The 15,409-nt window shown below is 45.4% G+C and overlaps 1 protein-coding gene across 1 annotated transcript in view; it reads right to left on the bottom strand.

Annotated features, from left to right (window-relative positions):
- The window catches only part of LOC1279066 (histone acetyltransferase KAT7), a 60,522-nt gene extending 49,559 nt beyond the window's left edge, over positions 1 to 10,963 (bottom strand). Inside the window, exons 1-4 of the mRNA XM_061655790.1 lie at positions 10,451 to 10,963; positions 10,190 to 10,379; positions 8,077 to 10,121; positions 7,808 to 8,002 (exon numbers count right to left, since the gene is read on the bottom strand). Coding sequence (XP_061511774.1) covers positions 7,808 to 8,002; positions 8,077 to 10,121; positions 10,190 to 10,379; positions 10,451 to 10,468 — 2,448 coding nt within the window. The 5' untranslated portion in view covers positions 10,469 to 10,963. The remainder of the gene's footprint in view (positions 1 to 7,807; positions 8,003 to 8,076; positions 10,122 to 10,189; positions 10,380 to 10,450) is intronic.
- Positions 10,964 to 15,409: the final 4,446 nt, after the last annotated feature.

Genomic DNA, 15,409 nt, shown 5'->3' with positions numbered 1-15,409 from the left:
ACTTTTCCAGCTTCCAGGCGTCGCGTCATCCTTCTCTAGACCAGACGACACACCCGCCATCCTCCCTTCGATGAAAATCAGTCCGCGCGCACACACACACACACACGACTCCACTCAACAGATCATCATAGGCGATGTGCGTTTCCGTTCCGTAGGTTCCGGCGATTCTTCGCTACGCAAAAACCCATTTGTTTTGAAGTCTGTGTGCGTATGTGTGCGTCCGTGTGAGTGTCTGTCTCGTCACTTCTCCCACACATTGCGAGGAACACAGGAGTTGCATAGGTACACACGTTCCGCTTTTGTCGGAACAGCATCATGCATCAGGCCCCATGCATCCGACAAAGGCAACCACAACACCAACCCGCCTCCATGGCACAACTCAACCTGGCCGCCCGGTCGCTGCCGGTCGACAATGCGGGCCCAGCATACATCCCCGACGTAGAAGCCATCACCATATTATCAACCGTTTATTAAATATATACATATTAAACACTCCCCCCTCCCCCTCCGGTTGATGCCCGGTTTCCGTTCCCAGACGTCCTCTGTGCTCTGCCCTCTGAAATCAAAAACCGAAAAGCTGGCTCCCCTTCGCCGAAGGATGCAGCAGCCGCCGCCGGTCCATGATATTTCCCTGAGAGTAAATCTCGCTTTACAATTCTCCGCACACCGGCCCCGGGATGGTGGCGCGCGCGAGCTAGCGAAGTGCCGTTTGCTATTCTAAGGGATTTCCGGCAAAAACCAACCGTTCTCTCCGTTCCCGCCCCCTCCAAAACGGGCCCAAGCCTAGAGTTCCTGAAAACGGCAAACCCAACTAAAAGACGCCAGCCGACACCCTCCCCAAGCACTAGACTGTTGCGGGCGGATGAGGTGGTTCAAGTACTTCCAGCTAGCACACCATCAATCGTCCAGACTCCGCCGCCAGAACACCAGACAACGCGCACAGACACACACACACAGGGCGCACCGTCGAAAGGGCAATGACCGAATTTCGCCCAGCCAATACCTCCACCGCACTCCCCAAAACCACACTCCGCGAAGGCTCGCCTTAGGAGGGAGAGCGATTCTGCCTGTGAGTCTCGTTGACCTTCCCCATGGTCGTTGATTTTACGGTAAAGCGTGTCTCGCCACCGTTCCATTCCTGATCCCATTCCTGCCGGAGTCTGTGTCCGGAGCGGCAGCCAACCCGAGCCAAGCCGCACCGAGACCGACAAAACATTGGCATGCGGCGTTTTGTGCACTTACCACCCGCCGAACCGGACGTAGTAGTTGTGTAGTAGCACCTGGCACCTACTCGCATACTCCTTACATATACACTCACACTGACACACACACACCTAGCGAGGAGTCGTTGTAAAAAATGGCTTGTGAATGAAGAAGTGGAACAGCACACGCAAACTAACAACAAAACGCGCGAAAAGCCCTCTCCTGAAGGAGAAGCAGAGCCTACTACTATGACGTTGTGTGTCTGTGTGAGAGAGTCTGTGTGGGTGCTCGGTACGTTGTCTGGCCGGTTTTCAACGCTCCATCTCGCTGCACAGGAGGTACGTACAGGCCACCATCACCACCTGTGTACACCATTGATAACTGTTCGTCCTTTGCCGTAACCACCAGCGGTACACACACCACTAAAAGTTCGCAGTTACTAGCGCTTGCCATAGCCGGGCGGGAAAACCTGTTCGCCAGACAGAGAGCAAACCAATACAATTTCGCGAACCAACACACACACACACATAGTATATGGTATATAACAATACCACATCCCGGAATGGTCCCCGTTGCTCACCCAGCTGGGACGAGATCTAGCCCGATGCCGTCATCATCGTTCCATCGCGTTCACTCCCGATTCTTTGCTCTCTTTCGCTCACTCGCTCTCTCTCGCATTACCAGTAGCTCCTGATCATCGACACCCAACAGGACAGCAGCACAGGGTGTAGCTGCGAGAGAGAGCGAGAGCGAGAGAGAGAGAGTCTGGTTTTGTTGCTTCCACCGAAGCGCGCGTCTGGCTCAGGCCAGACGGACAAGCCCGGACGACGCGTACGAACTCGTCCTTCACCTTCACCCAGTCAGCCAGAAGCCAAAGCGGCCAAAGACACGACAAAGGGCACGGGACAAAGGGTACACAGCTTCCCATCCTGGCCGCCGTTATGTATATTCCGGGCGGGCCATTTTTTTCTCCCCTTCAGCGCATATCCTGCCTCCATTGTTCTCCTTTTGTCCGTGTTTGCGGCTGATCCGTGCGTTATTGAGGGGGAGGGGGGGGGGAATAGAATAGCGGAGCAAGAAAAAAACCTACGCACCTCCTGCCCCACGGAACCGACGTGGGAAATTGTTGGAAAGGGTGCCGACGGGCAAACAAAAAAAAACAGCAAAAGGGAAGCACGCACACATACGCAACATACGCACCCAAACAACAATAACGCGAGCGGCATATTCGAGAACAAATCTGGCGGGAATCTGTCGGAGTACGCATCGCTCTATGTATGCATTGCCCTCGACACACTTGCGCCTGGTCGTCGTCGTCTGTGTCGTCGGGTTCGTCGTTCACCCGGTCTAAGGGGCTAGGGAACCCGTATCCTTTTTCCCCCTTTCTGCTGCCCCATTCCTGGCACCGCTCTCCTGTAGCCTGTCTACCGTGAGGCCGGTAGACAAACCGGTACAAGGACCGCGCGGAATGGTTTCGTGCGCCGCGACACGACAGCACCCCAAAAGTATTTTCGCCAATTCACAAAAACCTCTTCGCTATCCTGGCATCCTGCGTTCGTTTCTATGTGTGTGTGTGTGTGAATGTGTTTTTTTCATCTCATCCTAGCACGCGGTGTACGTCCTTGCCAGCCACAATCGCACACAGACGCAACCCCGGTGCTTACGGTGGAAATGAACGTGCAACGCAGCAGGCATGGCACGCGCCCGTCTCGACGACCAATTTTACCAACACAGGGAGAGAGAGAGAGAGAGAGAGAGAGAGAGAGAGAGAGAGAGAGAGAGCGAAAATCCAGCCGCCGACACAGTCGATGGGTCGCGCCCGTTTGGGGTCATTGAAATTTTGATTGCATCGTTTGCAACAGTCGTGTGTCTGCTTGCTTTTTTACGTGTTTTTGTTTTTTTTTTGTTTGGGCTTTCGTCTCCGTTGATGCTGTGTGTGTGTGTTGCATTTGTCTCGCTCACACCAATGCTAAAACAAACCGCGACGTTGAAAAACAGGGAAGCGAAACGGAAACTGAATTTACTGTAAAAGAAAGAAAATCGAAGGTAAATCAATACATCTCCTCCACAACAACAACAAAAAACGGGTAAAATAAAACATTTGGGTACATAATTTTTGTCACTCCCATCGTTTGTTAATATTGACAGCATCATAAACAAACGTATGGCGCTACTCGGTTTGCCGTCCTTGCCCAAAAGGAGTCATCATAGCACGGAGCTAGACATGACGCATCTCCCATTCTACGGTCGGGCTTGTCCTCGCCATAGGTACGATGATGGGGTAGGGTTGTAAATTTCACTAAATCTCACACCCTTTCCCACAGCTTCACACACACACACTGCATCATTGCGCGTCCGGAATTTCCTCCCCTTCTGGGTCCTCACCTTTTTCCAGCAAAATCCGGCTGCGGTTTTTTCGGCAGGACACAGCCATGTCTACCGGCACCGACCGAGTTCTCCTACCTGTGCATCAGCATCAGCAGGTTCGGGTTTTGGTGGGTACTGGGGCAACACACAACCGTCTAGACACAGCCGCCAGACAGAATCCGCACAGAGAGCTCTCCCGCATAAGGGTGAGAGGGACCGGTTTGCAAAAGTTAACCCCAGACGTCTGGTGCGGTCAACGATGACGATGCTACCAAGACGATAGACGCAGCAGCAGTGAGAAACGACAAAAAAAAACTCCTACAACTTCTTCCCTTCGGAGGAGTGCTGCACAGCAAACAGCATCCTTTCGGAGGAGGAGGAGGGGGTTTGGGACCCTCTGGGCTGGCAAACTCTGTAACGACCTAGATGCTCTCCTACCTCCTACTGTATTGCAGCCGACGCAAAGTTCATTGACCAATTCATTGCAATGGCGGTGGCCGTACGATGAACCCCGGTTTTTTTTTTTGGTTAGTCAGCCATCCCGAGCCCAGCGAGCAAGCCTTCCCAGGGACAGCCACATAGCGTTTCGGCATCAAGCGCACACACACAGCGCTGCAAAACTATATACTAACAGACACACAGACACAAAGAGCGAGTCGACAACGTTGCATCATCCCGCTGCATCCCGCTGCAGCATACAACGATGCTGCAAGAGGGCAAAGACTAACGATCGGAAGTACGTGATGCCTGCCACTTCCGGAACGGACGAGCCATAGACCCTCACAGGAAGGGATGAGAAAGGATGAGGCTTGTATGGCTGTGTATGTGTGTGTATTTTTCTCCACCGCGCTTACAGGGTTTCACACTTTATCTCAAGACCGCGGGACCCCTTCCCGAATCTGTCTTAGTCAAAGCCAAGACTGCGGTATGATGCTTGAAAACGTTGATGATACCTGAATTCATCGGATGCAATGCTGAATCTGCGGCACATTTCTCGAAACACACTGGTCCGCGTCGAGGACATGCGGTCGAATATTTTTTTACACGGATAACCTTTGTGTACATCAGTGTACTGAAAACAGTGAATTATTTTTTCGTGTTTTTACCAGAAAAGATGATTTAAATAGTTCAAACTACTTTCTTAACACTTGTAAATATTTTAATTAAACAAATATGCATTCACTCATTTTATTAAATTGTCTTTTTTTGTTAAAAAAAACGAAAAGGATAATTGAGTGTTTCTAATAGACTGATGTACACAAAGGTTATCCGTGTAAAAAATATTCGACCGCATGTCCTCGGCGCAGACCAGTGTGTTTCGAGAAATGTGCCGCAGATTCAGCATTGCATCCGATGAATTCAGGTATCATCAACGTTTTCAGGTATCATCAACGTTTTCAAGCATCATACCGCAATCTTGGCTTTGGCTAAGACAGATTCGGGAAGGGGTCCCGCGGTCTTGAGATAAAGTGTGAAACCCTGTATTGCTTCTGTTGCATCCGTACGGTTGCGCTTTGCGCAAGATGTAAAAAAAAACGTACCGAAAACGTACGCAACGCAACGGCATGGAGGCGCCTGGTGATGGTGAGTTTGTGGCCCGTGATGGAGAAAGTGCCGTTGCTGCTGGCAGTTCAAACAAAGGTGTGTACCGGTGGCAGCGTTCGAGCAGCCTAACGGATCAAACGCTACATAGATGTTTTGGAGAATAAAATGTACCTTTTAAACGGAACGATTCTATTATATTGAATCAAACAATTTAACAAAATCCGTTGAAAACAATTCAAGCCATTCAAATAATTCTGATAAAAAACAATATCTTTGTTTTTTTTCTTCGAAAATCTACAGCAAATATATTAGGTATTTCTACTTCAAAAAAGATTAAACGAACACATGGGGAACATTTCATAATCATCATTCACGCTCGTACTCGACACTTCAAACTCTCACAGCTCTCCCAAGGCTCTCCCACCTACGTACGCGCGTTTTGGCTGGACAAAAGATGGTCCATCGGTCATTGACATCGGTACTCGAGCAAGACGAGGATGATTTCATTTCTCTCAGCACGGACGGAAAATTGGAAAACTGTTAAACACTAGCTTTCTGACTTTCTACTGCTGTTTGGCAAGATAAAAAGCATAAAAAGCATTAACTTTATGCTTTGTAGTTTGCCAGTGAATGTGAATTGCAATCAAACCAATCACCAGCACACTCAATTGCATGATTATTCCATAAATGTAATTAAAACATTCATCACAAAATCTTTAATTCTACCATTCGTTTGAATTACTGGCTACTCTTCCCTCCCCCATAGCAGCTTCCAACCGTATATTCCACGCTATCTAACAAGCGATCAGTCTTTTCAGGTGCTTCTTGCAACGCTTTCTCTCCCTCAGACTGCACCAGAGTAAAGTAAAGTAATTAAAATTCGGTACAGTTTGCTTGTCCGGCGTACAAAGCAAAGGTGTGTACGCCGATCCATCTTCCCGGTGGTGTGTTGCAGTGCTGCGTCCATCGACGAAAGCATTTCAAACACATGCGGAGACGGACGTGTCGGGAAGGATCGAAACGACGGGCTGGCTGGCTGGCTTTGGCTGTGTTCGATTCACTATCGGTGGAATGACCGTTGCGATGCTAGCCCAAAATGTGTGGGGATGTGTGAGGAGTGGCGTGGCTGTGGCCAAACTAGGAAGCCCCGTTTTGCGTCCACTATATTTTACGCTGGCCAACCTTATATAGCAATACATATGCACGCGCATACAAAGAAGTACGTTCGAGGGAAAACAGTCGCGCCACGGTCGCGGTCGTGGGAAAGACAGAACAGACAGGACAGGCCACAAGCTCCGTCGTTGTACTATTCCGTTGTGGTTTTCAAAACTCTCCCGGTTTTCGGTCGTCGGTAGCGTAGCGGTCGTTGGCCTCTACAGACGGGGCGTTTATCGGAAAGAGCCACCGAGAACCGATAGCCTGCGCTGAATCGCTTTCTCCATCCAGCTTCCTTCGAATCTTTGCCCTGCTGCTGGCGATTCTAGAAAATCATTACACCGAAAACGAGTGTGGTAGCGGGGCGGCAATGATGCTATGATCATGATGATGATTGTAATTGAAGCCATCTCATGAGTTCGCTCTTTACGCTCTATCTATTGTGAATGTTTTCTCTCTCTATCTTTCTCTCGTTGTTCTCTGCTTTTGTCCTGGCGTACGCTTGGAGCTCTTTGACCTTCTCGAACAAACAGCTACCAAAAGTCATTACGGTAGCCTTTAACCACTCGTGCTTTCAGTTCAGCCTCCGGAACAAATGACATTTTTTATATATATTATATTTTAAAGCGTGCCTCCAGTGCAAATCCTTATTTATTTAAACACCGAACATTTCAAAGGATAGCAGACTAAAGGATGTCATTGCTATTGAACAATGGCTTTTAAGCAACCAACATAATATTGACTCATTTTCCAACACTACTGTTGGTGACTCGCCTTTTTTGTTTAGGCCCACAACTGGTAACTATTATTAACAAAAAAATGATTAAAAAAGCTTATTATTAATATTATTTCATTAAATTTAAATAATAAAGATAAGATCGTCTATTTTGTCCAACATAGAAAATTTAAAGTAAAAGTGATAACAAATAAATGAAAAGAGAGTTGCTGATGAAGGGTTATCGATCGGTTATCGCTTAACTATTGTTTAAATAACTAAACATCAATGCTTTCAATGGATTTCTCAAATAAATATTTAAAAGAATTCGTCTGATAAAAACGCAATTTAATTATACAAAGGGATCTCCCAAAGTATCCTTCGTCATGCCACAATATTAATATTTTGTTGTACTTTAGCCATAATTAGTGCTAATGGAGGGGTAAATAATATAAATATTTTTCATACATTTTTAAATAAATTCAAAATCAGTAAATATTTAATCCAAAAATCTTCAAAATCCAATAAAAATTACCAATTTCTTCAAATATCTCTTTCGGGTAGAGATTTCACTAGCGAACGATAGATGGCTCTAACATCGCCATAAAGATAATTCAAATGATGCCGTTATTCAGCGTTTTTGCAACAGTATAGCTTTTATCAAGGCATCAATTCGTTAATTAACCAGTATTTGGCCAACGTATAGAACAAACTATAAATAAAATGAATAAAGCAAATCATGTTTACTGCTTTTGGAAATTCTCAGTGTAAATTGCATGTGTTGGTAAGTTTTATAAGAAGAGGCAAATATTGAACACCTACCTTACTGAAATACCCCACCGTATGGCAGCCGTCACTATCCGCCAGCGTCATCACGTAAAACAGAAACGGTTCCACGTCGTAGTACAACGTTTTATGGTCGAGGAAGAATTTGGCCAGCAAGCACAGATGCTGACAGTACTGTTTGTGTCGCTTGCCATCCACTTGCCACACGCCAAGCTTTCCCTTGCGATAGATCTGCAATCATAAAGTGAATCGATCATGTGTAGTCAACAAACGCTTTCAGGACAAAATTCACTCTCCGTGCTTACCTCATCGCCCGGCGGATGCCGCCAGACACATTTGGCCGCATGGCGCTTCATTCCCACCTCGGACTTTTGATACCGCAGACAGAACTCGCACAGATACAGCTTCGGCAGCCGGGTCGCATCGTCCGGATAGGGCGACTGATACCACACCTGCATACAGTGCCGGCCCATCGAAATGTACTTCGTGCCCTTCCCGGTAACCATATCGCCCAGCTCCTTCTCGATACTTTCGCTCGCCAGTGCCTGCGCTTCGCGGAACAGCTGCAGATCGTAGTCCGGCACGATGCCCTCGAGGTTAGGTTCGGGCTTAATTTCGTTACAGTCCCGATCGAGCAACGGTTTCGGCCGCTCGGCACTCGGCGTCGGCGAGGAGGGTTTAAAGCGCGCCCGCAGATCGCGTATCTTCTGCGCGTACAGCTTCTGTTCGGGCGTTTGGATCTTTTTCGAATTTTCGTACACCGGAATCGATCGGCGCCGTTCGTCTTCGCGCTGCTTGCGCTCCACCAGCAGCTGCTTCGTTTGATCGACCGTCATGTTGTGGTAGAGCGGGCAAGCCTCCAGCGTAAAGTGCTTCTCAAACTGTCCGCCCATGTGGCCGAGCGAATCACACCTTTCCAGCGGACAGCGCCGCTCGACCGGCGCCTCCTCGATGGGCAGCTCCTTCGCGAGCGGTTTGTCGCCGGTGCGTTTGCTGGCCAGCGCGTTGGCAATGTTGTTTTTCGCCTTACCCTTCGACGGTACGGTGGGCGCTTTCTTCGCCGGACTTTTCGACGCGGACCGCTTCACACTGTCCGCGTCGGAGTCCGTCTCGGAGGCGTTCTTGCCGAGCAGGTGTTTGGATTTGCGCGTGCTTGCGGAACGGGTCAGCTTTCGCGTCTGCCGGTCCGAGTCCGAACCGGCCGCCGCCGCCACCGCCGCACCGCCATCCTTCGCATCGTTCTTTTGGGGCGTTCGTTCGAGCGCACGCTTCATGGTGCTGTTGGACTTTTTGTAGCTTTGTGCGGCCGCCGCACTGATCGATGGTGACGAATCGTCCGATGATTCCGTTTCCGAGTCGGACGATCCGCTGGAGGACGATTCGCTCGAGCTGGACGTGGCCGACGACAGCGCTCGGATGGGGGATTTCATTGATTTGGCCAACGGTGGACTGGCCACTTTGCTAGCGGCACTGCTTGTGCCACTGGTCTGTGGTTTCACCTGTCCGATCGGTTTCGATACAGCGTTGTTCAACGTTCCCACCTGCGATGCTTTCCGTGGCCGGCCTCGACCACGTTGTAGAGCGGCGGTGGCTGCTGTTGAGGTGGTGGTGTTGGTTGCGGTACTCCCCGTTGCTCCAGGTTGATTTTTGTCAGACAAATCGGACGACGCTGGGCCCGTCCCACCACCCGACGCGGCGTTCCCGCTCGTGGAGCTCGAGCTGGACGTACGTCTATCCTGCATGTCGGACTTTTCCGGCGTTGTTTCCACCTCCGATTCGGACGAATTGACCGGTGAGAAGATGCTCTTCTTTTTACCCTTGGTAGCAGGTGCCGAGGATGACTGAGCGGTACCTGGGGTGGGTTTCTTTACAGCACCCGTTGCCGTACCGGCCCCATTATTGTTGGTCTTGTGCAAACTTTTTACCACCGTGCTAGCCTTCACCGCCCCTTTCGTGGCCGGCGTAGAGTTTTGATGATGATGCTGTTGGTGCTGCTGCTTGATCACGGACGGGGGTACCTTTCCTCCACTGATCGGTGGCGGTGCGGGAACCCGCTCCTTGCCCTGTACCGCTGCGATAGGCTTTTTCTTGGTGGTGTCGGCTGTTGGAGCCTTTTTGCTACCCGCAGTATTGGCAGCTGCCGATGCAGCAGCTGTCCCTTTGTTCGTTTCCGGCTCCGAGTCATCATCGTCACTGGACGAGATGGAGCTTTTTGAGAGTTTTTGTTGTTTCAGGGCAAGGGATGATTTGTCCTTCGTGGCGTCCGGTTTGCTGTTCGCTTTGTTTGCCGCATTGCCAATCTCGGAGCTTCGCCGTCTTACGATTTTGTCGTTAGCTTTTGGTACTGGAGCTACAAAACGGACAATAGAATATCAGCGTCAAATGCAAAATAAATCAAAGGCATTGTAGTGCAATTACCATTTCCACTGGTTGCCCCGGAAACGGCTGCATTATTACTGGTAGAGGGACGCGGCGATGGTTCCCTCGAGCTGGAGGAATCACTTTCACTGCTCGAGCTTCCCGAATCGGATCCGCCCGAGCTTCCCGAATCGGACCCACTGGAGCTGGAGTCAGACGAACTGCCGCTACTGGATTCGGTGCTGGTGGACTGAAATTGAGAAAGAGATTGAAAAGTTAATAATGCGCATAAAGATACTGATTTGTGCTACGTTTGCTAACCTTTTTCCGTTGTGGCATGATTGTTTTATTTCAATAAGTTTAATAAGTAAATGTGCTACGACCACTTCCAAGAAACACGAGCGGACGATAAAACGTGAGCCTTCGTACAACTCCCTTAGGATACCTCAGAACTAAAAACTATCCACGGAACTCGTCACGAAAAAAGTACAAACAGTCTAAAATAAAATTTGCATCCTCAAATTCCGGCATCCAAAAACTTTTCACTATCGAAAACACAAACGCTTCCCTCCGTTTTCTTATTCTTCTTTTTTCATCCTTCCAATGCATAAACTTGCCCACACACTGGCTTCGCACTCAATTTTAACATACTGAAAGGCGCCCAACGTCCGTTTAAATAAAGCTTTTCGATTAATCTAGCAACACGTGGTTCAATTTTGTTACAATACACTAAATATTCTAAATTTTTGCTTAAGTTCATCGAAAACAACACTTTCACAGAACGCTTTTCGTTTGTTTGTTGTGTTTTCTGCTTCACTTTAGTTTGACATTTGGTGTGTGTGCTGTCATTTTTTTTAGTTGCTGGAAATAACCAGGCTCGCCCATCGGTTCGCCATATTCATTTATGGGCAAAGTGAATGAAAGGGAGGTGAGCTTATCGAAAGATTTAGGTCGCCATGACGATTGTCAAATTTGACACTATATAACCGGTATTGTTTACCTTTTCTTCCTGTGCATAACATCGTCGCACAATCAGTTTTATTTCTTCAACAGGCATTGTATGGATTGTTTAATTATTTCAGTATTCTAATGTAAGTCCCTCATCAATGTAATTCCTTATCTTCATGGAATAGTTACTGATTTGTATTATTTTCAGATATTGGAAACAATTCATTACGGAATTCGGATTACGTGCTTACGTTACAGTTGAACGTGCTGCTTTGTGAACCCTAAAGAGATTGGCCCCTGCTGCCGTTTCATCGTTGGCGACTCCATTGGCCAGGCTTCACACCAGCCGCACATCAAGGGAGGAAGTCATTCTCCCTCCCTTAAGCGCATCACCTTCTGCATCGGCCTCGGCGTATATGGTCCCGTCTGCATCGCATCACGGTGACGGTACATTCCACCTCGGCTGCAGAAAGGAAGTCCCGCATCAAAGGCGATGAAATATTCCGGCTCATATGCAGCACAGAAGCTTGACTGTAATCTTACGAGCTTGATGATACTTGAAGTTCTTCATTTGCTACATTTCTGTATAACTCATTTTTGGTATTTTTCCAGGCCAACAATTTACAACTAAACAGCTTAGGCAACGTAAATATTAGCGAAATCTAACACTGGAGCATTAGAACCGAATAAGATAGCCTAACCAAACTCTTAGAATGCTACGATACCAGACGACGGCTGAAATTACATACGTTATTTGTTGAAAAAACAAGTGCATCGTTACATGCTAGCGCTACTCAAAAGAATCATCAGAAGCAAAATAGTATGCTCAACAGTATGCATGACTGTAACAAATATACTCAACATCTTTTTTTCTGAATTGGTCGCCGTGCCAATCGTTTAACACGTTCAACCCGATGGCAGGTCCCAGGGCCTGCCAGTTAACTTTCCCGCATGCCGGTGGCAGGCCCTGGAGCCTGCTATTGGTATTTTGCTAGGGAAACAAACAACATTGCGAACAACTTCATTTATTTCATTTATATGTTCTAGTCGGAATAGTTAGTCTCTAAATGAATATTATCATTAGAATCAACCTGGTTAATTTCACCGTTTATAATACATCATGATATTATTAAAAAAATGTGCTTATTCACTAATATATACATTTATAATTTATACATAATCAAAATTTATAAGTAAATTTATGTAATTCATATTTCTGTCTGTTTTATAAATCCGTTAAACGAAGCAACTAATTTGTAATTTTTCGCATTTTTTTAGCAGTTTTGGAATGTGATGGTGCTTTTCGTTTGTTATTAACCCTTTTTTCATTCGCTATTTTCATATTAAGAAATTTGATACGTATATTTATGCGATGTTTAGCAAATTGTTGTAGAACTATTAGCGGTAACTCGGGGAATTCTTTTTGAAGTCGCTTAACTAATCTTTTTGATATGTAACGTTTTTTGTTAAAATTTCCATTTGGGTGCAATTTTTGGAAGATTTTCTCCATTTTGTATCCTTGTTTCAAAAAAGCTTCTGAAGGAACAAACAAACCAGCAACCGACAAATGCTTTACAAATGAAGGTGGATGGCTATACGAATGGTCGCTATTCAAATTCAGACTAAGAATTACCCAAATTTAAATGCGGAAACTTTTCAAAGCATTGACGCCCAATATAACCCATAATATACTCGAGTCCATCGCTGTCTTGTTCAGGAAGCTCGATAGCGGAACTACTGACGGAGCTTAACATTTCACTGCTTCTTGAACTCAGGGTATCGGATTGTATGCTTTGTTTAACTGGGGGTTGATTTAAGGCCGAGGTAATGATTGATGCTGAAATTATATCACCGTCATTAGCCTGTTCAGAACCTTCATTTTCAATCTCAATCGATGTCCGAATTTGCGATGAGATATATTCATCTGTACAAGAAAATGTAGATGGCTCCAAGTCTGTTTGATTTTTAAGGAACGTAGGTGCTTTTCCTAATATAATCATCTTAATACGATGAATGCAGCTCATTGGTGAGGGATGATCATATACCCCTCCTATCTGCCTTAGCTGTGAGAAAAAATTCTCCAGTACATCTTGATTGAGCTAAATTAAAAAGGATGATAGATCAATATGAATATATGATGTTTTTTATGTCATTAATTACCTTGTGAGTGGATATGAAGGAAATGTTGTGTCTTTTATGAAGATCATCATAAAGCAATTTAAGAGACGTTATCTGCATCAGCAACGACTTTTGAAAAATTTGCAAGCTATGCTTACCAATCACGGTCATATTTGAAACTATTTCGAACATTTCATCTAATGCTTTTATCTGATCGTCGCTTGCTGTATAAGATTTTTTATAGTCTAATTTGGCGAAAGGACTATAGGAGTTCGATATGCTGAACCATAAGTCAACTTTTTCAATGAAATTCGCCAAGTCCGTAGCTTCAGCATTATTTTTAAAATAACGACGCAAGGAAATAGCAGTAGTATGTGAGAGCAGCTGTGCGGCACGTCGAACATTCTGACGCTCTTGTGGCGTCATAACTAAATGAGTTTTACTCAACTTATATAAAGGTGTAATCTCTGTTTCATTTCTACTGGCTATCATGTCAAAAAGTAGGTCTGCCTTTATATGTTTTCCGTTGTACGTAAATCCACTATCCAAAAACCAATTCCTTAGTAGCTTTAATAAATGAGGTGCATCAGGGATTACGTACACGTTATTTAAAGTTGTGGGATGTTGGAAATATGGCCTTTCGTAGTCTTTAGCTCCCAGTTCTTTCCAGCAACTTACATTTGTAGAGCAGTTGTCACTGATGATAGCTACAACGTTAATATTTATTTCACTTAGTTTTTCAATTATCTTCAAGAGTATTTCTTTTGTCATTTTCTTATCAAATCCTATGTACACAGGTTGTTTCCATTTGTTACACAGTCCTCGAGCCATCACGACCTGCAGATAGTTATGTGGTCCAATTATCTCATCCGATGCTTTGTCCAGTTCAATTATTCTGTTAACTTTCATTTCATCGAAAGACAGAGCACAAAGGCGATCTTTTTCAGTAAAAGTGCTGGTTAAATTGCTTATTAATTTAAGAACGTCATCCAAAATTCCTTCCTTTACAACGAGGTTCTTTGTGTATCGTTTTAAAGTTGCGTCTGCAGGTAAAGGAAACTTTCTATCTTTAGCCAAATATTTGTAGCATCGCAATCCAAAATATTTGAGTGTCAAAGCGGAGCCAATTTCCTCTTTCGTCCAAACTACACGTTTTTTCTTTTTCAAAATAATATCGATCTGGTTTTCAGATAATGTTGGCTTCAATCTTTCTTTCATTGCTGTGACAAGTGCAGCTTCATCTATACCTGCATCCTTTTTTGAAATATGTTTCTGTAAGTTATCAATTTCTGCCTTTAGTCGCTTATTTTCATTGAAGTATGAATGCAGTTTATCTCTTAAATTTGTATTCACTTCGATCAGTTTTCGATTATCTTCTTTCACTTGATCAAGTTCCCTTTTCATGTCTATAATTGTTTGGCTGGGCACGTTCTCTACATCGCTGAAATATTCTGAATCTGTTTGAAATTCTACATTTGGCTGGTTACACTCTTTCAATGGGGCTGTCATATTCGATGGCTCGTTTTGAATAAAATCGGCTGGTTGTATCAATGATGGAATAGCTAATAAAGAGATGATAATGTGATGAAATGATAATTACTGCATAAAGCTCATATCTTTCCTTACCATATGGTTTCAATCTCTTCAGTACTGGCAAGGTTTGTGGTAAAGATGATTTTGCCATTTGATAGTCGTCGGGTTTGAAATGGAGAGAGCACACAGTAGATATTTTGGTTGGTTTCCAATGTTCATCCCGCTTACAGAAATCAATCCACTTAGGCAAAGAATCGTCTGATGGAAACGAGTGGAAAGTAATGTTCAAACCCCGCTTCTTTACATTTTCTGCATTATTTTTGCAGAATGCAGCTGCACATGAGCGAGGCATGTTGCTTCCTACAAACTTCTGTGGACACAGCTACAAACAACGCTGCTTCCAGATTTGCTTTTTCTCTAAAAATAGAAAATAAATCCATTTAATACATTCCCTGCAACTTGTACAATTTATATTTTACCTGGTATAATAAAATATTAACACCCGAAAGCGTACTATTTTCTTTTACACGAATTTTAGTCACACACTTCTCGCCGTTGCATCAACAACATGGACCAGTCCAATAGCTATCAAATGTAAACAAACCGTCCAGCCGACCCGGTTACAAACTGTCAAACTTTATTTCATTTTTCTAAAATCCCGCAAGCCAAATGTTCTACATA

The sequence above is a fragment of the Anopheles gambiae genome, chromosome 3, assembly GCF_943734735.2.
Source record: "Anopheles gambiae chromosome 3, idAnoGambNW_F1_1, whole genome shotgun sequence".
NCBI classification, from domain to species: Eukaryota; Metazoa; Arthropoda; class Insecta; order Diptera; family Culicidae; genus Anopheles; species Anopheles gambiae.
Note: the sequence above shows the minus strand (reverse complement) of the source record. Positions and strands in the feature narration are given on the sequence as shown.